The 22667-nt window shown below is 38.2% G+C and overlaps 2 protein-coding genes across 2 annotated transcripts in view; one reads left to right on the forward strand and one right to left on the reverse strand.

Moving 5' to 3' along the window:
* The window catches only part of SNX24 (sorting nexin 24), a 49391-nt gene extending 34664 nt beyond the window's left edge, over nucleotides 1-14727 (forward strand). Inside the window, exons 4-7 of the mRNA XM_009284156.1 lie at nucleotides 6522-6616; nucleotides 7774-7806; nucleotides 8727-8791; nucleotides 13694-14727. Of these exons, the coding sequence (XP_009282431.1) occupies nucleotides 6522-6616; nucleotides 7774-7806; nucleotides 8727-8791; nucleotides 13694-13764 (264 nt within the window). The 3' untranslated portion in view covers nucleotides 13765-14727. The remainder of the gene's footprint in view (nucleotides 1-6521; nucleotides 6617-7773; nucleotides 7807-8726; nucleotides 8792-13693) is intronic.
* A 1690-nt stretch (nucleotides 14728-16417) lies between these two features.
* PPIC (peptidylprolyl isomerase C) lies at nucleotides 16418-22048 on the reverse strand. The gene is made up of 5 exons (XM_019473365.1): nucleotides 21993-22048; nucleotides 20688-20801; nucleotides 20113-20206; nucleotides 18296-18480; nucleotides 16418-16897 (listed from the first exon to the last, which is right to left on the reverse strand). The coding sequence occupies exons 3-5, from the start codon at nucleotides 20153-20155 to the stop codon at nucleotides 16769-16771; spliced, it is 357 nt and encodes a 118-aa protein (XP_019328910.1). The 5' UTR covers nucleotides 20156-20206; nucleotides 20688-20801; nucleotides 21993-22048; the 3' UTR covers nucleotides 16418-16768.
* Nucleotides 22049-22667: the final 619 nt, after the last annotated feature.

The following is a 22667-nucleotide window of genomic DNA, read 5'->3' on the forward strand; positions in this document are numbered from 1 at the left end:
GGGCCCTCTGTTCCCCTCAGAAGGGAATCGCCTATGACAATTACCCTCCTTTTTTTCTTAGCAGCGGCAGTCATAATGTGTGGGGCTGACTGCCTCACCCTCGGCAACCCCCTGGATGGACCTTCGTCTACATCCTTGTTTGCCTGGCCCTCAAGTTCCAGGGCCCCATATCTGTTGTGTAAAGGCAACCGCGAAGGTGAGGGAGGCAGCATCAGAGTGTGCAAGAAACCAAAAAACCTACTCGTTTCCAAACTTTCCAGGTGTCGTAGTTTGCAACCTGAATGTTGGGGCGTTTTTTTCATTACAGCACATTTGTATTTAGTTCCTTTAAGCTTTCAGAAAATAGTACTGCAAGTTTAAATCTCTTCTGCTTTACCAGTTGTTGTATTGTGGATTGTAAATGCCGTTGCTTTTTTCCAAACCTTCTTCCTCTGTACTCTTGAGAAGACTTTTCCAAGCATAACTACATAATTTCTTTACCATCCTAGATATGTATTTTCTGGATCTACTGATTGGTATATGTATTATTGCCTAAGGAATTCCTGCACCTCTTTGTTATCAGCAGCATTATTGACATGGTCTTAATACTTGTTAATTGTTCATTGTATTAGTGGTCCATTGACTTTTAAAAAACACTTCGATTCAGCCATTTTAAAATCGTTTATTTTGGTGTCTTTGTCATTAATGGATCTGCTTACTCTTTGTACTACTTTTTCCTGTTACTTATTTTTAAAAGCCTTTCTTGTTCCTACTAACTTTTTTTAATATCTTTAACTCGTCCTGCCCTTCTGCTTCTTTTTGTTTTGCTCTGTTGATTTCTTCATTTCTCATCCAGCTTTGTCTTAACCTCCAATCCTTTGAGCAGTGTCTCAGGAAATTATATTGACTGCTTCCTTTCATTTTTATTTTTCAAAGGAACTGTAGTCTGTTGCACTTTGTTTCTAATCTTTCAAGGGCTAGTCTCCTATGTTGCTGCAGAGGGATTCACTGTTTGCTCCCACTACATTACATTCCCAGTTTTCCGAAAAAAATTCAATATTGTATTTTTCACATCGAATGGGTTATATTTGTACATTTAGCCTCAAGTCAATCCACTCTGCACTTAGCAGTTAAATATTAGTTGGAACTGTAAATGTGTAATTAACTAGAGTTCTAATTAAAGTACTCACTACCTTAAAACTTACCTGGTAGTCTCTTTAATCACAATGAGTAAAGTGCTTTAAGGTTAGGTTAGGTAAGGCTTAAGTAAAAATGTTAATAGCTTATAGACGCTGTCATGAATTTCTACATATATATTTTCAGTGATGATCCAGCAGTTGTTTAAGCTATTGGGCTTCCCTTCCATCTAGTTCGTTTACCCTCTGTGTAGCTTGAGAATGCTGTGATAGATGGATTTGTCACTCAGGAGGTATCTGGTGAGTTTTAAGCTCACTGAAAGTGTAACAAATTGATCTGAAAGTTAGTGCAGGAATTTTTCTACTATTCTCCAGCCTTGAGGTTCAGAGGTGCAATTCCTCTCTGCGCTTTTTTTTTTTTTAAATGTTGTGACTTTACATTAACTTTCAGATAGTAACTTACAGATCTTTGTTAGAAGTATTTTGGCATATAATACGTACAGTCAATATCTTGTTCCCTTTCAAGCTCCACTGTGTACATGGCAGTCTTACTGTTGACTTCTCTTTGATATGCAACCTGGGAGTGTTAATTAGCTGGTATTTCATATGGAGCATCACTTCTGTGTCATTGTATGTGTGTTTGCCTGCTTCTTGTATCTTTATACAGAGTTTTAAGCATGTTTGATAACCTCCTCCTGTTCTTACAAAACTGCCCATCAGTGAATGGTTCTGGTAGTAATGAGAAGTGGAGAGTCCTTACTACGACAACTTAAGTGACAACTTATTTAGAAATAATTCTTGTTGATAACATACAACAACATCCTCACTGAAGAAGGGAGTGAGCTTCTTCATAGTTCTTCACAATGGGTAATACAAAACATTATTGTATCTGCTATTACTTTAAAAAAAGGAAAGCTTGCTCTTAGAAGTCTGGTTCCTTCGTCTACTTGGGGTTTAGTTAATGTGTTCTTTTGGTAACCTTTTTATCATTTCATGGGACTGTGTAAAGCAGTTCAGGAAAAGCAGGTTAATAGAAGAATATAAACTCTGAAGTGTTCTAAAAGATGTGGGTTTTGGTCCCAGTGGAGACTGACACTCCAGCCTACTTACTGTAGCTGGAATGTATTGATTTTCTTCTCCCCCGTTTTAGCTGCACCACTGAATTAGGTATTGTGAAGCATCTTTCCCTGTGAAGAGAGGAAAAACTGTCATGAACTTTGTCACCCTAACAGTACAGCATTTCAGACTAGACCCGATTGAATGGAAAAGTCTGTAAGGACTCTTAAAAACCTTGTAACTCAGCTCCCCACTCTCATTTCTCCCCCTCCAACAGCTGTTCCAGCAACCTTGAGAAAGTATGATAGATGATTGTAAGAAATTAATTTTTAAATCTTTTTTCATTAAAAACAACAACAACAACAATTAAAAAAATCTGTGAAAAAACGATGCATTCCTGTGGCATGATCTCCTAAGGTTAGCAAAGTGGTCTTGTTCAGGTTTTCAGCAAGATGTTCAGTTACTGTTGTAATTGGCTGATGAGTAGGTTTGGACCTAACTAGAATGCCAGTGTTCGATTTCGAAGTGTCCTCTGTGAAGATATGTCACCATTTACCCTGGCTTTAGTGACAATTTTCTAAAAAGGAAACTCGTGGGAAATCATTATGCTGTTTATATGTCTCCCTTGTTGGAGAGCATTATCCTGTGATATTTTAGCACTGTTTTCCACTGCATGATGGCATCTAGCTAAGGTTAAGGCAGAACAAGTCCCTTTGCAATTTTGTGACTATATTTTACTTGCTGAAGGAGAAAAGATAACTGACAATTAAGTATTTCAGATGTCACTGAAAGAACATGTGCAACTAATCAATGACATCCTTAGGGAACATGATTTTATGAAACTGATAAGGTAGAAAAATTGGGATTTTTGTGATTTGTGTTACATAACAATAATTGCACCCCTTTGATGAAAAAGACATTTCTGCTGATGTAAACATCAGGCTTTCCCTTGTGGTTTTTTTTTTTTTCCCTGAAGCACGGAGTAGTTCATTAAAGTGTGACAGTAACAGATAAACACCCTTTACGATTTTCTAAGAAAATATGGCGCTTATACTCTTAGTTCAGCTGAAATCAATGAGTTTGAAAAATGTATTTCTGGAGTCACTTCCCAAATCACTTGCCAGAGGTTGTGTTAGGAGGTTTAGTTTTGGGTTTTTTTATTTCTTTTAGGAAGGAAATACCAGCGCTGTTTTTTTTCTTAAATTAGTCTACTTAGCACTCTGGGGCCCATATTTGAAACTCATTGCTATGATCTTGGTAGAATTCGGATGTATTAGAAATTCACATTACTAACAAACTAATTGTGAGGTTTTATTTCTTTGAAAATATATATATTTATGTTTCTGATTGCAGAGCAAACAAGGTAGTAGTCATGTTAACAAGCCAATGTCATATATTCACTTGAACAAAGACTGAAGTTGAGCACATTACATCACAAATTATAGATAGTGGTTTAGAGACTTTACCTGCTGGCTCCTTTTCTGCTTAGCTATTATTTAAAGATCATCAAGTTTGCAAAATATTTATTTCTTAGAAGTTTTCAGTCAGAAGTAAAAAATCTGTTGTGTTATGGGTTGTTCCAGGTAAATTAAGACAATTATGGTAAGATTTATTTCCAATTTAAGAGTATTTTTTTTGAACAACTTAAATAGGAAGTTGAGAATGCTTACCTTTTTCTCTGGACACCCACTTTGGGCCACCACCAGATGCAGCTGAGAAATGCAGCTAGGCAGACACACCTAATCCAGCGTGGTTGGCTTTTGTTGTTGTTGTTGTTGTTCCCAGGTTTTTTTTTCTTTTCCTTTGGTTTCTACCATGTATATTGAACAACTGGATTATGTGCTGGACCTTTTTTGTATCGAAGCCAATGAAGTCAAGCCGGAAGATAATTTGCCCCCTTATTAGTATAATTAACTTGTACCTTCATTTGTTTTTTAATTCCTTAAAATGCATGTCACGTTACATTACATCAGTTGAAAAATCCTCCTTTATTCAATGCAGTCATTCTTCCCTTCATAAAATTCTAGAAATTACAAAATTCCCAATCAACAGACGCGGCATCCAAAATACAGTGCAGTGCAAAATTGCCTTTGCTTCTCTACAAATTCTACATTTTCAAGTTTATTGATCACCAAAGCAGAGTTATTGACAGTTAACAAACTATATGGATTAGCACACTAAAACAGATGCTATTTGCTTACATCTTTTTGTGAAATGTATTTGGTCGGGGCAGGGTTAGCAGGGCTTGGGTTCACTTGATGCATGTCGTGCAAAAAAACTAAAAGAAATAGAATGATATATTAATCTGGAGTGAGTGGAAGTAGAAACAAATAGGTTTGTAAGAGCTGTCGTGAGTTTTTCTTTTATACAATGATGTATCCTTCTCTTCTTCCTTGACAATCACTGCTCTGTTCAGCAGCCTCAGCAGGTAACTCAACTTCTGGAAAAAGCTGTCAGGAGGTATAAGTATGAGGTTGCACGTAAGCACTGGATGCCCTTAAACATCTTTATACAACTTTTTGCAGTTCTTCATTGCATATAATTAGTAAGATGGTTTTATTTGAGCAAATCATACGCATTGTTATGCAGTTCACACACCCTCTGAATATGCATCCACCTCCACCCCTCCTTCTGTGCATAACCTGAATGCAGAACAGGATAAATTTTGCAGAAGCAGAGTGCTGATTTTGCAGTATGCAAATGAAGTGGCATTTTTTAATGCAGCATCTTCACACAGAGGTGAACTGAAAGGCTTAACACTTGCTAACATTTCAGACCTCCCTGAAATTGTTACATCCGTTAAAATCTAGAACAGAAAAAATTCCAAAGCTGCATTTTTCCCTGTTCTTTTTTTCAAACTCGTTAGTGATGGCCTCAGCTGTTGAAGAAACGTAGACTCTGAATTCAGATTTGCAAATGTAACATAAAAAAGAACCAGTTCTCAAATATCTTTGTTTTCAAATGTGTTTCTCTCTTTAAGTCTATGCACATCTTATGTAATTTTTACACTAACTGGGTTTTCATTACACAGATAACCAAACTATTTGCTATAAAACCTGCTATAAAATCTGGATGACCTCTAGATGTCTCTTCCAACCTAATTTTTTTTGTGATCCTTTTATCCTCTACATACCATTGCGTCTCCCTAGTGATATTGTAATGTAAAGGAATACACACACAGGAATAAGTTACCTTTTGAATGTAAACAGAATATGTTTCTTCCCATCACCAGTTTTGTTTCTTGTCTAGGTTTTGTTTCTCCTAACATAGGGTGTGAAAATGAGCAGGATGAATGTGGATAGCTTTACTTGTACAAGTCATTTTGTTTATAAATCTAGTGAAGTTTCTTCCATACATATGTTCATTCCGGATCCAGGCCTTTATGAAGGAAAGCTCTTTAGGGAAGAGCTTGTGGCTTTCATTTGCATGTGAAGTACATGTGTTATCAGAATGTATGGCAGTATGAACAGTAAATAAATAGGGGTTTAATCCTTCAGGTGAGACACTGGTTGAATTTATGGACTGTTTTGTTTGTCTCATGAAAAATAAAGATCAACAATTATTTTTGGTCTGCTTCTATGAAACTGTCGGAGATCTATTGTTTCCTTTAAAAGTCATTCTTTCATGATGAACATGCACCTAAGCATCTCATTTATTTGCTACATGTTTTTAAGTGTACTTGTAATTAATTTACTGAAAATTGTAAATCCTCTCATCAATGGAAAAACAGAGGAGGATGGAGTCTGGCCATTATGTCATTGCTGTGGAAGAATGTGGCGGGTCTAGCCAGCAGCTCTTCGGTCAGAGCTTTGTCATTAGGAGGCACAGAGCAGATAGAAGGAGTACATTGTAAGCTGGTCTGTCAAGCCAAGCAAAGAGTTTCCTTTGTTAGCATTTACCAAGACATGCATTAATAAAATTGCACAAAGTGGAGACTTCCTTTTTCCACTGATGTGCCAGACAGGAGTCCTCTGTGAGGTGAACATGAAAGCACTGAGCTGTAGCTGCTTTATTTTTTGTTTTAAATAAACAGAATTTTATGCACAAATGAGTGTGCCAATAACTTACTTCCAGAATCAGACACCTCTGCTTGAGAGGCATCTAGCTTGACACCAGTGATGGCAGATGAAAAAGAGTGTAGTAGCATAAGCTGAATGTATTTATATGTGATTCATTAAGAACTGTGGTTTTCCTATTGAAATGAAGTGCTCCAATACAGGTGTAAAAAAAATGGAGAAGAATTGAAAAGTGTTGCAAGTGGGAGATGTTTTGGTAGCTTGATAGAAGTGTATGATATCGAAAATATTAAAAAAACTTGGGTTTCTATTGTGCCTTTTTTTTTTTTTACAGACAGTCATTTTAGAAAATGAAGAGCTCCCTAAAATATTTCTTGATTTCCTGAACATTCGCCATGTACCTACCTTGCCAAAAGCAGAAAGCTGTGGGTAAGCTCTCATTTACTGAAAAATACATGGAGGCCAAAAGGTCCATATCCGCTCAGTGCTGATGCAATTCCATTGACTTAAAATGGTCTTGCTGCCAACTCTAACACTGTAAAATAAATGGGCATTAGGTTCATGTTAAGTATGTTTATATATCCCCAAAAGGTGGTAAAATAAATCCACCCTTTTCAAAGACAGAAGTGAGATTTAATGTAATATTCTTGGAAAGCAAAGGAGAAATTTAGATGAGAAAAATAGTTTAGATGAGAAAAATATTATTTTCTCATAGATCTTGAAGTATCTACTGAAATGAATTTTGTAAGATATTCATAAACACAAAAGTTGCATAGAAAGCCTTTGCATGTGTTTTATGGTCATAGTATCCGGACAAAATAGAAGTTCATTCTGTGATCATTTTACAATCTCCCTCTGTGTGTTTGAAAATGGTGTCTTTCACCTTTCTGATGACATCTACCCCAGTGGCCCCATTGCCCTTCCCCCAGGAAGGGTTCTTGATCACTGTGGGAGAAGGGAATCTTAGTATGATTATGATGAGTGTAATGACTACAGAAATACCCAAAACAGTGTAACTGGAAGCTCTGCTACCATCTGCAGCTGTAAGGTTTGTAGGGAGAATATTTTCTTTTGCTATGCAAGCTGATGTAGTTGGAAAGTCCAGCAATGTTACCAGAACTTGCTCCCCAGAAAGCTATGTGGGCCTTTTCCACTTTGGGGGAGGCTGTGTGGATCTCCAGTGGAGACAAGGCGAGTTGAAAAAAGTGGAGATAATTTTGAGGCCCTCTTACACTCTGAGGTGTCTAGGGCCCAGGGTCGTCTCCAGAGTGATTCAGAAGCTAACAGACTTGTAGTTTTCATTTCTAGTTAATGACATCAGCCGATACCCTCAGCGGGACTGTACCCCATCACTTCATAGATAGATAGATAGATCTGCTTGTGAATCTGTTAAAGTGGATGCTGTCATTTCCAAGTAGTTGTTGTAAAATGGTACAATCTCCCACATTCATTTCATCACACTGCATTATGTAGCTACTGAGCAGGAAAAGATTGCTCCCTTTGATGGTTCTTAAAGGATTTGTTGTTTTTTTTTACTGTAGAGTTAATTTTGTTGTAACCAAAGTTTCCTCTCACTTTACTTGCAGGTCTTTTGATGAAACAGAATCTGAAGAATCAAGGTGAGCTTGAGTCCTATTCTGTCTAGGACACCAGATTAATAAACTACTTGAAATTATTGGCATTTACTGTATTTGTTCCTTTTAGTATAGCAGTAGTTTAGCATTAAAATTAGATGTGTTTTTTAAATATTATGGCTAGTTTCATCAGCTGTGCTAGATCCATCCATTTGTAGTGTGCATTGAGCAGCCTTATGCTTGTATTGAGAAATTCCTTACAAAACCCTAATAGAATACTGCTAGCTCTGAAATATTTCTGGGAATGTTTTTTACTCATTGAAGTGTATTTTTCATAGCAAGAAGATTTAGCAGAAGGAATTAGAGGTTTGGGTTCTCCCCTATGTGTTTGATAGAGCTTTGTATGTGTCTGGTTGCACTACTTGGCACATGTATGTACAGAGCAGAGCGGAGAGGGCTGGCTCTGGCTGGGGGAGGATGTCTGTACCGTGACCAGGGTGGGAGACAGCCCTGTGAGGGACTTCCAAGGACTTTCTCTCCATTGGTGAGGTGTACAGCAACCGCTTTGGCTGCTGGAAGAACGTGGTGAAATTTTGAGCCTGTTTGGTGGCCTGAAGAGCCTGTAGACCATGGAGCCTGGTTGTAGGTGCTCTTGTAGCTTGCATTGCACCACGTACCAGAGAGCAGAGCAAGATCAGGAGGTCTCAAAGCCAGCTGCAAGCCACCCCTCCTGGATGCAGCCCCTTCACCTCCAACTTCACGTTGATGGTTTCACTGTGTGGCTGAGGATTGGGCAACTTTGCTCCCAGGAGATGGAGCCTGCCCTTTTTGGGCAGCACTGGTGTGCAGAAATGCACCAGCATGGCTCCTGCACGGCTCAACCACCCCACTTTATCAAAGCTAGTTTGTAGAATATTCTGTTTGCTCTCCCTTGATACTGACATCCCTGCTCTTGACCTTTCCAGCAAACTGTCCCACCAGCCTGTGCTGCTGTTCCTAAGGGATCCATACGTCTTGCCTAAAGCCAACGGTAATCAAACCTGTCATCTGTTAACAGCGCTTTACTGATCTGACCCTGCACCGCATAAACCACATTATTATTAATACCAGCCTAGTCAAATGACACTGGTCCAAAATCTAATAACCTGCCAATAAAACGATAGTTCTTGTGTAAGAAACCATTAAAACACTAAGTGGGGTGGGTGATTTATAAAAGGGTGAAATTTCTCCCCCAGTTGTTCTCTCAGACAAACCTACTGAGATTTCAAATCAAAAGACAAAGAACATTGCTTTTCTTTTCTTGTTGTTGACCCTTTGGGCTGTTTTGCCTGAAAGATATGAACTTAGAGGCCCAGTCCTTTTTAAGTGCTTTTTCCCTAAACACCAGTCGATCTACTGTGAGCATGTTTGTATTTCCATTTGGATTATTACTATTTCTTATCGTTTATAACCTCTAGAGCTCTTTAGGGGGGGAAAAAAACAAAAGAATGTATACTTTAAGTATAATTGATGTGTTTCACAGGACATTTACGTTAGCCTTCATCTCTTAATACATGGTTCAAAAGAGTGTTTGAAATAGCTTGTTATAAACCCTTTTTCTTTTTTTTTTTATAAAAAGTTCTTTGCATTATTAACTCAGAGAACTTACCCTCTGTCTTGTCTTAAATGCGTGCAGGAAAAAAAAATACCATTTTTAGTAGTGTGTTTCTCCTGGTTTTCTCATTTTACTTGTTTGAACTGTTTCTTTTACTAAATTTTGTGTTAAAAATGTAATACACTTTCAAGAAGAATTGTCTCCCAGAGCTGCAAATTAACATTTTTTTTTAATGTGGCATTTTATTTGATTTTACAAAATACTGTGTTGAAATCAAGAGTCAGGTTCTTGAGCTGCCTTGAAAATCATGAAATTTTTAAGAGTAAACTTAGGAAAGAACACTTGTTTGCTTGTAGTTTCTTAGCTAATGAAGTGTAGAAATTTTCTCAAGATGTATATAAATACCTGTAGAGAGGGTGCAAAGAAGACAAAGCCAGGCTCTTTTCAGTGGTGCCCAGTGGCAGGACAAGAACATCAGGAAACACTTTGTCACTCTGAGGGTGACTGAGCACTGGTACAGGTTGCCCAGAATGGTGGTGGAGTCTCCATCCTTGGAGATAGTCAGAAGCCTTCTGGACATGGTCCTGGGCAACTAGATCTAGGTGTCCATGCTTGTGCAGGGGGTTGGACCAGATGGCCGCCAGTCGTCTCTTCCAGCTGCAACCATTCTGTGAATTCTGTTGTTTTTTCAAGCTGTTTTTCAAAACCATAGGGACTAGGCTCATGTATTTTGAGAGGGTTAAATAGTCTCTCTTGCAGGCAATGTCCACTCTAGCTAGCAGTATGGCCTAACAGTATTGACCCTATGGAGACTTACTGAACTTAAAGTTGTAGTTCTACAGTGAAACAGCAACTGCAAAGGTCCTGTGTGACCAAGGTCCACATTGGAAGACATATTACAGGGTCATTTAGTTTTTACTTTGACTTAGCACTAGTCTGGTCACGTGGACTGAGTACCCATCTGAGGCTGGAGTGCAAATCACAAAATCGATGAAGCGACACACAGTAAGGGGAGATGGTCACTTCACAAGGTCACTCCTGACCCAAATGACAACAGTAATACAGAGGCACCCACAGAGTTACCTCTGTCTAAAAGTTGGTCCAGATGCTGCCTATACCAGTATTTACCGAGAGCCACATTGCATGTCTTAATCTTACTGTTTAATGCTCCTCTTAATTGCTAACTTGGATTCCTCGAGAGCAGGGTGTAAATTATGAACATCATTTAATTCCATACCATTTCTGAGAGAGAAAATGGATTTCATATACAGTTATCCTGAAAAATGAAGACAGTGGTTAATGTTTCTAGCCCACATGTAAGGTTTTGCTGTAAGACTTCTGCTCAAGATTTTGCAGTTCTGTGGTGGTATTTATCTTCCTTCCCTAATGTGTACTCCGAGTAAGGCTAAGCTTCCTTTTCTTGAAATCATTAGGAAATTTGTCATGAATTTTGTAACTACTCTTTTAAGTAGCGCTTTACTTGGATTAAGATAAAAGCCTCTTCTAATGTGTGTCATGTTTAAATATTAAGTAGGCCTCATTAATGACATCTGAAACAAAGGACTTCTCAGGCTTTTGCCAAGGCGTTTTTTGGCCTTGACACACAATATTTAGAATTTCATACGGCAGGTGAATATTCTTTGTATTTGAAGACCCTAAAACATCAAAATCATTTGCAAGTTATTCTTTAACTTAATGAATTAAAACACAAATTAGAATGTGAGTTGTAGTTTAAAAAAGGAGGAAGAAAACCAAGTCATAAGTCTAGAGGCTCCACTAGTTGACTCAAGTCTAGTTAGAAAGAAACAAAGTTTTTACACAGCTACCATTGCCTTTAATTCTTCTTGGTTTTGGTTTGCAGCACAGAGAAAATGTAGATGAGCTTTCTAAAATTTTCTCTCTCAGATCAGTTCTTATTTTGATAGACTCTCATTACTTTGTAAAAAGCAGTCAAGGTTGTTCAAACTATGACCAAGAGTAAGTGTCCATTAGCAAATAACTATTCATTGTATGTACTCTTTGAAGGTGGTGAACTATGACAGTTGTTTGGATCAGAAGTGGAGTTAGTCTTTCCTGGGTACAGGAATGCCTGTGTTAGTATCTTCCCATAAAATAAGAAATTATGTATTCGTGGGTTTTTAATGAAATAAATAGTTGTTTCTGGAACACAATACTCAAAAAGAACAGGGGTTTTTTTCCCCTCATTGCACTGCCTTTATAAAATATAGACTTGTCATTATTCTAATGACTGGACTTAAAGCATTGTTGAGTTGCAAGATAACTTTCCAAAAATAAGATTCATAGTTACAAACCTCATTGATTTTCAGACTCACTTTTTCACGATGTATCTAACACAGTCTGAGCGCATGAGCACATCACTTTTTGTGTAAGGTGGCCACTTCTTTTTGAGGGGGTCGAAAAAAAAAATTACATACTATTTTGAAGAAAAATGAAGGAAAAATCTAAAATGCTGCAAATTGAAAATATTTCAGAAGCTAAAAAATGGAATCTCAGATTTACTGTCACTTGTTTGAAAATTGTTCTGATGATTCTTTAGTCCATGTAAATATCACAGATCTGCAAGACTGTGCTTCAGTGTATTTATACATTTAACTTAAATTAATACGCTTGATTTTTTTAAGCAACAAAGCCTCACAGTAAATCTGAAGCTGTAAAGTTGTATCATTTTTTTAATCAATACTCATTTTCCTATATATATGGTATGTTATAAAAGAACCAGTAAAAACTGGTTTCTGTAACTGCAGCATTTAATTTAGAAGGAAAGCATCAGATTGTCCTTACAAGTGTATTTTTAATAATATTAATGACAACAGCGTAGGGTTATTCTACCAGGGTGATTTGGGATAGCTGAGCTTGCAGAACTTGAGGAATCATTATTGGATTCAAAATATTAACAAGTAATTTATAATGATGACTTACCATGAGAAGCTGGGGAGAATTATGCATGTATTGTTTATGGTAGAGGTTGCAGTTCGTTAAAACATCCTAAAATATCTTTGTTTGTCACATCTTTAATACACTGGAATCACCTTATTAATACCTATGAGATAACACCTTTAAGCTAATAAGGATTATTTTTTTTCTTACTGTTGTGATTTAACCTCAGTCGGCAACTGAGCACCACGCAGCCGCTCGCTCACTCCCTGCCCCCAGTGGGATGGGGGAGAGAATCAGAAGAGTAAAAGTGAGAAAACTCGTGGATTGAGATAGAAACAGTTTAATAATTGAAATAAAATAATAATAATAGTAGTAATAATAATATACAAAGCAAGTGATGCACGAAAGTCCTTGACTAGTGTAAGCACTGCTCAGCAACAACTACAACATCGGTGTGTTATCAACATTGTTTTCATCCTAAATCCAAAACACAGCACTGTACCAGCTACTAGGAAGAAAATTAACTCTATCCCTGCCGAAACCAGGACACTTACCAAGTCCAAATCTACTTTTTGCTTAGTATTTTTACCTCCAAAATGATATTAGCAAAAGAATTAGGGGCAAAACCTAATTCCCACCCACATTAGGTGATCTAATTTATCAGGTATCTAATGATTTTTATAGAAGTTGCATCTCCCCTTTTGAATATCCTGTAGGCTGATGTGTGAAGGAAAGATTTGATTGGTGTGGACAGTTCTGTATCAGAACTAGCCTGTTCTTCTAGGCAAACCCATTTCCTAGTGTACTAGCAATTTTAAGATCATAAGATGTGATCAGAAATTAAGTGCCAGTTTCCTCTACATCTGTGGTAAGAACATAGCAGGTTTTTTTTCCTTCAGATATTATAGGATGACTTCTTGTAACACGTGACATTTTATGTTGATTAGACAGCCTGAAATTTTTCTGCCTCAAATGATCACCTCTGATTGTGTAGGCATCCTCAAGTCTTCTCAGTCTCAACATGGCTGTGAACCACAATGGAAAAACAGCTTTGAAGTATTCCCAGTAGCAATCTTGGAATTCCTTCAAGTATATTGAGATTTTGTTAGAAATTGAATTGCCAGTGTAATCCATCTTCCTTGCGAGAAAAGATTCAGATAAAGAGCTGGAGCCTAGCAGCATTAAGTATTAGAACATCCCTTTAAATCAATAAGCTACAAATCTGGCAGCGCATTCATGCAATGCCCAGTGCTACACTAAAGTGGCTTTAGTGCTGAGGCAGCATTACTGATGGCACATCCCCAACACGGATAAACAGTTGAGTGATGCAGTAACCCAAATTATACCAGGCCTTACCTAGTTAGGTTTCACAAAAACATTTATAATGTACTGACATAGATAAGAAAGCAAGTTGGTTTTTTTTTTTTCCCTTTTTTTCAGATGACTTTCCAAACGTAGTTATAGAAGGCATTCTGCATGGAATATTTTATCCTCATTTACTGCCCAGGTAGAAGTGATGCGTGGCTAGAAGAAGCTGAGGCAAGTCTCCGAGTCATGTTTAAAGGAATTAACAGGAATAAAATTCTGTGATGTGAAAATTATGCTCAGAAGCAAGAGGCACAACCTCAGTTTAAGTTCAAGCATTAGATCTTTTCAAATAAAATCAATGTCACTACAATTGCTGCTTTTTAAAAAAAGAAGATATGGAAACAACAGTATTGAAGTTATTTATACCTTCTATATATTGACGTGCTCTAACTTTTTAACACTAAAAGCTGAAAGTCATACACTGAATTACACTAACCTTTGAAAAGAATTGAAAGCTTTACTAATTATTTCTATAATTTCTATCATAAATTACACTAACCTTTTTGCACCAGGATTTTTCCCAGCACATTACCCATTGCTGGCAGTGGATGGATTAAAAGTGCTGGCACTGAAGAGAGTGTGTGAGAAATTGCCAAAAAGAAAAAAAAAATTAAAGCAAGAAGAAATTGAAAGCAACTTAAAAGTATTTTGTTCATTTTTCTTAAATTATTTTGAATCTGCTCCTTACTATCAGGTTGGAAAAGAGCCAGTGCAGGTATACGGAGAGTTTCTATTGGCAAACATGCTTCCACATTCTGAAATACATAGTGCTCTCTCAGGAAATTTTCTATATTTCAGCTGAAATGGTTTTATCTACCAGGAGATTTTACATGGCATTTATGCATCTCCATTCAGTTATGACATCTAATCTGTGTGTATGTTTACTCTTCACGTCAACTTGCAGACTGTATTCCATATCTTAACATTTTATAAGTCACAGAGCATACAACTCTGTGGTAAGCTAAAGCAAGAATATGATTAAGTACTAAAATGATAAAACTAAAACTGATACATATATATATACTTTTATATATATTTGTTCAGATTTAACTGGAAATTTGTATGTGTGCTACTGGACATTACAAAATAAATTACTAGAACATGAATGTACCACTTCAGTGTATTTTTTGTGCGTTTCTATTCAAACAAGACATTTCTCTGAGCTTGGTGTCATCAGAGAGGGGTCTCACAGATACCTCCACATGAAGCACGAGCAAATACTTGGGTGTCTGCTCATTTAGAAGTCCCAGCACCATGCTATCTGAACACGCTAGGCTTATAAAAGTGTACGTCTTGGGGGGGGAAAATTCAGTGTAATTGAACAGCCAGTAAGTCATCAGGCTCATCAGAGGAAGGGAGCGTTGTGCAAAAGCAGTAACGGCAAAGCTAGACACGGACGGAAGTCTGATCCTGGAGATGCACGGGTTGCCTCCTGCTGACTACTGTATCTGTTTTAAAGCTGCTTGGGGATGGGGCAAAGCTGGGGCGTGTATATAAATAAGGTAGGCCTGTGACTGCAGCACTTATTCAGGTAGCAGAACTCTCTACACTGTCTGCAGGATCAACTTCCAGGAAAGCTTTCAGCTACTAGCGGAAAGCTATTTGGGCGAGGGAGTCTGAGCCATTCTTGCTTTTACTTCCTAACACTGCTTCCCAGTGCCGCTTTTCAGAGAATTTCACTTTAAACAGTTAGTAGAAAGAAAAATGAGCAGGGGTAAAATGGAAGTCTGATTGCCTAGTACTAGGCAAATTTAGAGGCCCTCAACAAGTTCTCCTCTAGCTCTCTTTTAAAGAGGACAGTCATCCTTTCACAGGTCTCTGAAAAAAAGGGTCAGTATTTCCCCTCAGGAGAGGCCCCAGGACTGTGGATGGTGAAGCAGCAGAAGCACCCCTGTAACTACAAATGAAGTGTCAGGAGGACCCAAGGTAAATCCCTGCCCACAGCATTTTCCCATTTCCTTGCGAGGAGGGTGCCAGTAGGTACCTACGAGCTCTGTGCTGTAGTACTTGCTCTTCCCCCACACCACTCCGAGTCTGAATACCTCACGTGGGCTCCAGGACACCCTTCAGGAAACTAGCTGCTACAAAGATAAGTGGTGTGTTGCCTACTGTGCAGGTGGACGAATCCATCAGATCTTGGCATGAGCTCTTCCGTCTTGAGTTCTAAAACACTGGAAACTCCAGAGAAAAAAATCCACATCTCTTTCCTGTGGAGTACTGTGTAACTCATTAAAGAACCTAACGAACACAGCTGTCTCTAAGTGGTACCTTATGCTGACCTTGTTTAAAGCTACCAGGTAAGTTGTCAGCTTAAGAATTATTTAAGCAGCATTACAAAAATAATGAACCTGAAGTTGCATCTCTGACATACAGCAAAACCGCAGGAAAAAGCATTTGAGCTTTATCATAAATAACATCAGCTAGGTGTTATAAAATTCACTGTGCTGTAAAACAAGGACTCATGTTTTAATCAGTTTCTAACTGATGATCTTACTTAACAATAGACAGAGCTGCTCTTTCTTGATTACAGGATTGTATCTGAATACTGTGGTTTTTTGAAAGACAGCAGGGACTTTATCTGACATGTTAAGATTAGAGAAATTTACCATCCCTGCTTTAACCTTACAACCTCATTTTCTGGAAAGCAGCACCCCCTGCATATTCTGCAGAATCAACTGAGGTGACAAAAAAGGCCTTTGCACAGGGAAATAAAAAAAGCTCTTCATTAAGTATTTATTTGAAATCAAAGTTTATTTATTCAAAACACTGCTGTATTTTACTTTTTTCATTTTTAAAAAATGCAGATACTGTACAGAAAATATTTTCAGTTGAAAAGGCAGAAACAAATATTGCAAAAATTTCCAAAGATAACAAAATGAGCGTATTTCAAACCTTGAAAAAGTAAAGACTTTTTCCTGCAAGATCTAGGATTTAGCAGGCTATGTCTTGAATTTCAAGGAGTGATGACAGCTCCATCAAGTTGTTAGAGAAATGGTCCTATCTTTTATGTATTTGGCAAATGATAAGTATTGTCTAAATATAGCCTCATATGTTTTGAGGAGAAAACTCAATGGATAGTTGAGATCGGTCAAAAACAGGCCCTAAAGAAAAGTGATTGAGTTTTACTTTCCATTCTGACTGTTGGTCTCACCAGTCGCCTACTTCAACTACAAATGGTTCTTTTACAGCTATTTTGCCACTGTTCACAATCACACAGTCTTGAAGGGGCCGGTCATGTTCATCTGTCTGCTGGAGTTCTATCGAGTGCACCACAGACTGTTAAGAAAAAAAAAAAAAAAGAGTTCAGTTTAGCCAAGAAAACCCCAGTGGCTCAAGTCTGGTACCAGGTAAACAACTAAGTGCTCCTAGCATTACGATTTATTAAGCAACTTCTGAACAAAGACCTTTACCCTGTTGAGTTCCCATATGCTTTTTTTTCCCCCCACATTAACAGTTGTGCCATTCTGCAACCCACACACAGTTGACAGAAGCACATGGAAGGCTGTTTGCCCTTCTATAAAACTTTCAGGCAACAAAAATATTATGAAGGGGCAACTGAAAATAACCTTTCAGCTGATCAACCTAGCACACGCAGGGTCTGTCTGTAGCCTATGAGCAGAGAGTGAATCCAGAGATCATAAAGGATGAGCAGTAATTATTTTTCTAATTGTACAGCATAACTGTGCTTCAGGAAATCTGACGACTGCTTTTACCTTTAGTATAACACACACACAGATTTTAAGTGTGGTACCATGCCCTCCAGCCAGACAGGTACAGGTAAACTACTGGCCTCACGCTAGGCAACTAATTAAAATAGTATTTTTAAAGGACAAAATTCAATTAGGAATACTGACTACCTGGCTTTGGGTATCTGTCCATTAATCTAACTAAACTAAAACTTAGTCCAAGTCTCCTCAAAAATTTTCAGCTACTATTGTAGCTCATGAGAATTGAATTCAATATGAATGTAGGAGTGGGGGGCAAGTCTTCTGATGAGGTTTTCAAACTCCTCAAAGAAGTGGTCAGTGCAGTAGTTCATGTTTCCCCCATTCATTTCAAAACACAGATTAAATGGAGTAATTTAAAAGGAAAACCAGACTACTAAAAGTATAATCAGTTGGAAGTACCACTTTTAACCTTAAATTCTGTTTGGCCTTTGATCAGTTTGGCAGCTGTGTACAGTCTGAGGGGATTAACTAGATGGGCTTTTTTTCTTTTTGAATAGATCTGAATATATGTGTTCATATACTTTACATTCACATGCTTCTAAAAACCCTAACAGTGAAACTGTTATCCATAACTAGCACATGCTACAATATTAGATTTTGGCTTGTAGAAATACAATTATTTCATGGCTAACAGCATTAGTGAAAGGGGGACCTGAACTTACTCCATTTGTAATCTGCAAAGGTGTCAGTGTTGATTTCAGTGGTTAGTCTGAAACAAGAGCTGTGAAAGCCAAAGGCATGATTTAAGTTTCCATTTCTGCAGTCACCATTTGCTATTTCAGTTCTAAATCATCCAGCTCCAGGCTCTTCACAATTGTTTCTACCATGTACATATTAAACACTCAGTTGTTTTGAACCACAATGGTGTAAGTTACACTAACACAGATATAACGCTGCAGTGTGTCCAGATTTTCTTGGATTAATCTTGCCACTACTTTTAGCTTACCATTCCATCAAGGACTTTGCCAAATACTACATGTTTTCCATCTAACCAGGAAGGCTTTGTCACACTGATGAAGAACTGGGATCCGTTGGTGTCTGGGCCAGAATTAGCCATGCTAACCCATCCAATTCCATAGTGTTTGAGCTTGAAGTTCTCATCTGGAAACCTTTCTCCAAAGATGCTTCTTCCTGTGACACAAAATAAGAAAGCAAACTTTGAAAAAAAAGAAAACCCTTTTTGTGCAAAAATGGGAAAAACAAAGTATAAATTCAGGACTTGAAGATTCATTGTTTGAGCAAGCACAGCAACATCACTGTTCCATCGTCAGTGATTCCATAACTAAAAGCATTTTGTGTGTAAAGAAAGAGATAAGCTAAAACATCACCTATAAGGAGAGAATATTTAAAGCTGATGATGCTTTATCCTTTGAATTTAACAAGCAAGCTGAGTACTGTCAAAGGTCCTGCTTACATACACCACTGCACAATAGTATACTTTACCCTGCTCAACAAATTTAAATTATGCAATTATGGCCACTAAAAATAAGGTTGCCATGTTTTGTCACAATTTTAGTCTTTACAACTTTTCCTCCTAATAAGAAATTGCTTTAGACATGTTTAGAAATATATGAAGACCAAATGGAAGTTAGCCTAAAAGACTCAGTGTGGATTGGTACAATCATTACATAAGGATTTTGATGTTTCTAAAATGGTTCAGAAGAGAAAACATTTGAGTCATGTTTAAACCACCATCACTTTGAAAAGAGAAGGCTGTCTGTCCTATTCTTTATTTGTACAGTGCCTAGCACAATGGGGACACCGCTCCCAACACCGCCAGATACTATCCCAATAAACAGTATCAGCAGGCAAACAAGCACTGCCTACCTTTAATGCTAAAACTGTGTGTTTGGTATTTTAGCCTTCACCATTGTTCGCTGCAAGAAAAAGGAATGTGTGTTTTCCATTCTGTCCCAGCGGGGAAATCACTAACATTGTATGCAGACGGTTCAAATCATAGCACGTGAAGAACGTGCGTGTAGAGGAAGAGAAGAAATGAGAAGCCAGAACACATACAATGCAAGAGATGCTGCACTGGGATCGACCCCCTTAGTGGACTGAATTGGTCTTCTGGAGGGTCAGGACGGAAAAGTGATATACACAGCCAGAACTCAACACCACCAGTAAGGTTATGGTTTTAAATTTAGTAAGAGAAAAAAGGGGAGAGGGCATGACCCCCATTTTCTAATTTCTCTACCCCTGTTTTGAAATGTCCTCCCATAGCACATTTCAGAAGGTTCCACAGAACTGGGTGAGCTGAGGGCAGAGAGGACAGCCTACTCCTTCCCTACCTGCCCTCCCTCTATGTGCTTTCACTGTTCATCACAGATCAGTTTTCTGCTGGATGACTTGAATTGGTTCACGCATACATGTAATCAATGAGTGCCTCAGGGAAGGAGTGCTGTCACAAAGCCAGAGCAGGGGAAGGGCGGAGACATCCGTCTTTCGGAGACAGTATGCTGTAGGAGCAGCTCAGCTGGTCACGTGGCTCCAGCCCACCACGCAAAGCCATGCTTCTTGAATGGGGACAAATCACAGACAGAAAAGAGCTATCTGCAAAAACTGAGGACAAAGGAAGCTCTACACATACTTATCATCAGGTAATCCAAATAATTGCAGCTTATGTTCCAAGACGCTTGGAAAAGTACTAAATGCTCTAAAACAAGCGTTGGGGTTTTTTCCTTTATGTGAGCTGAAAGAATGAGGGAATACGCTGTTTTGCTCATCTTTTCAGCAGATATTCGAAGATATTAAGCGTGTTACCTCCTGATCCATCTCCAGCTGTAAAGTCTCCTCCTTGAATCATGAAGTCTTTGATCACACGATGAAATTTACTTCCTTTGTATCCATATCCTCTCTAAGAAAATGAAATAATTCTTTAAATGAATACAACATCCAGTTCTACAGTCATATGGAAATACGCATGTGGTGAATGGCCAGATTTCACAGAACATACCACCAACGGAGACAAATACTGGCAAGAAAGAAATTAAACTGAGATGCAGGTGAATGCAGCTGGGCTGCACTGCCACAAACCAGGTATTATGCAGGTGATCAAAGCCATTGGCTTTATTTGACCGGTATCTGACCACAGTACCTCTACACACTAGATCTGCATGGCAGGGACAGACTGGGGTGGTGATATCCAACATATCATAATTACATCTTATGAACCAAGCCCCAAGGACCTGAGAAGACACACACCAGTGCACAGCCTTGGGGACGGCACTCTTGCACAGGCTCCACTGAATTAAGATCAACAGTTCACAACTGAAACAGCATTAAACAAATATTTACTTCCCAATCCAAACTTGAGTGGAAGAAAGCCACAAACGTACTTCTCCAGTTGCCAGCGCAATGAAGTTCTCCACAGTCTTTGGGACAACTTTTCCAAATAATCCAATTACAATTCTGCCAACATCTTTGTCTCCAATCTTCACATCAAAGAACACCTGAACATTTTTGTGAAGAGAACAAAGTGATACAAACATGAGCGCAACAAAAAGGCCAAGCTTTTGAAAGCGTAAGGTGGTAAGCAACTGTTTCTGGCTGGTCTATATTAATAGTATCCTTCAATTCCTGAGGGTGCTGTTTAAGAAAAATCCTTTCAGAGCTACCAAAATCAGATTATGCAGAAAACTGTTTGAGAACTGATGACTATACATTTTGATTCTTATCGCTTTTAAGGGCTCAGTGAGACTGCTGTATCATAAGTTTGAAGGTAGTGTTCAAGAAGATTTTTCCCAGACATGCACATCTTTAAAGCTGTACGGAAAAGATGAAATATGAAAGTAAGGAAGAACAATGATGCTGTTCCAGTGTGGTGAACAATAACAAGGAACTACAGTACTGACACTCCCCACAAACAGTAGTTTGCTATCCACTCGTAATCTCCACTGTTCTAGGCATTAGTATGTATGGGATTAAGTATAGGCGAAAGCCTAAATGTCATTAAATTGACAAACAGTGGGAAGAAAATCCTATGGCTCAAGCAAGGAGTCGCTTTCCTAAATATGAATTCAAACCTGATAGAGAAATAACCAAGCTACATTATTCAGCTGATTGCCTAAAAGCTTCAACGTAGATGTTGCTAAAAAGCAACTTCAAAAAGGCAAATGAGTTATAAAGCATTTTAATATAGTTCAGAATATATGAATGCATATTTGAACGTGCAAAAATGTTCCAACAATTACTGAAAATAGGAACAGCTGTCAGGAAATGAGGCATTTTGGAGTTCTGAAAAAGTTACATAAAGACTATTACAACTTCTAGGAAACAGCAACGTGTATTCCTATGGTGTGGTATTTGCTGTTCCTTGTGGCACTCGACCAAATATCGCTTGTCTGCAATGCTAAGAAATTAGTCCAATAAGGATAACAAATGACCACAGTCTCTCCAACGTGAATGCCTCTTTCACGCTCTCCTACTAAACACTTCTACCGTTTCTTGATCTTCCATGTGGTTTTGACTGTTGAACTTTTGGCTAATGCTATAAAAGCTCTATAAAGAAAATAAAATTCCTTTTGATACATCTCATTCATTTCCCTGGCACTTGGCACTAAATAACATACTTCTTAGATGTGTGGCTCCCAAAGTATTAACAGCACACTTTCACTAACTTCTTCACATTTTTATAAACATACCTCTCTGAATTTCGCTGCCAGGGTTATCTAGGTAAGGGGTATTGCCTGCCTACATTTTCTAAATGCACCTTATTTTGCCTGGAAATGCTCTCCTCGTAGAAGGACTGCCTGAAATATATAAGCATATATAAGTACCACAACTGAGGCTACCAAACAATGACCCCAGACAGTAGTACCATCAAACACTTTCACAGAGCACATGGAGACAAGTCCATCATATATTGTAAACCTAACCCCACCGGAAGGCTTCATTTGTGGCAGAGCTGCTCGCCTGAGCAGCAAACACAGTACTTCCAAAAAGCATTGCTTCAGCTTATTCTGCGTTTGTGAACAAACAGTAAGTTCCTAGCTTCCTGTTACCACTCCACATACCTGTGCTACATGCTTGGTGATTTTTGGAAAGTTCTGTGCTTCCTAATTATGCACCACATAACGTGTCTGCATACTTCTGGCCAGGAAATCAAATACGGAAATATTTGGTAGCCTTAGATGCCATTTTTGCATAGAGAAGCCATGTTCTCTTAAGCATATTTCCTTGAGTTCTCTGGAAAGTCAATAAGCATGTAGGCACTAGTGAGCTGGTCAACAGAGCAGTCTCAAATCTCAAAAAACATCTGGCCAGATTCCTCACCAAAAACTCTTTAAAAAAATAAATATTATAAATTTTCTGTGTTA

The sequence above is a fragment of the Aptenodytes forsteri genome, unplaced genomic scaffold, assembly GCF_000699145.1.
Source record: "Aptenodytes forsteri isolate BGI_AS27 unplaced genomic scaffold, ASM69914v1 Scaffold69, whole genome shotgun sequence".
Taxonomy (NCBI): domain Eukaryota; kingdom Metazoa; phylum Chordata; class Aves; order Sphenisciformes; family Spheniscidae; genus Aptenodytes; species Aptenodytes forsteri.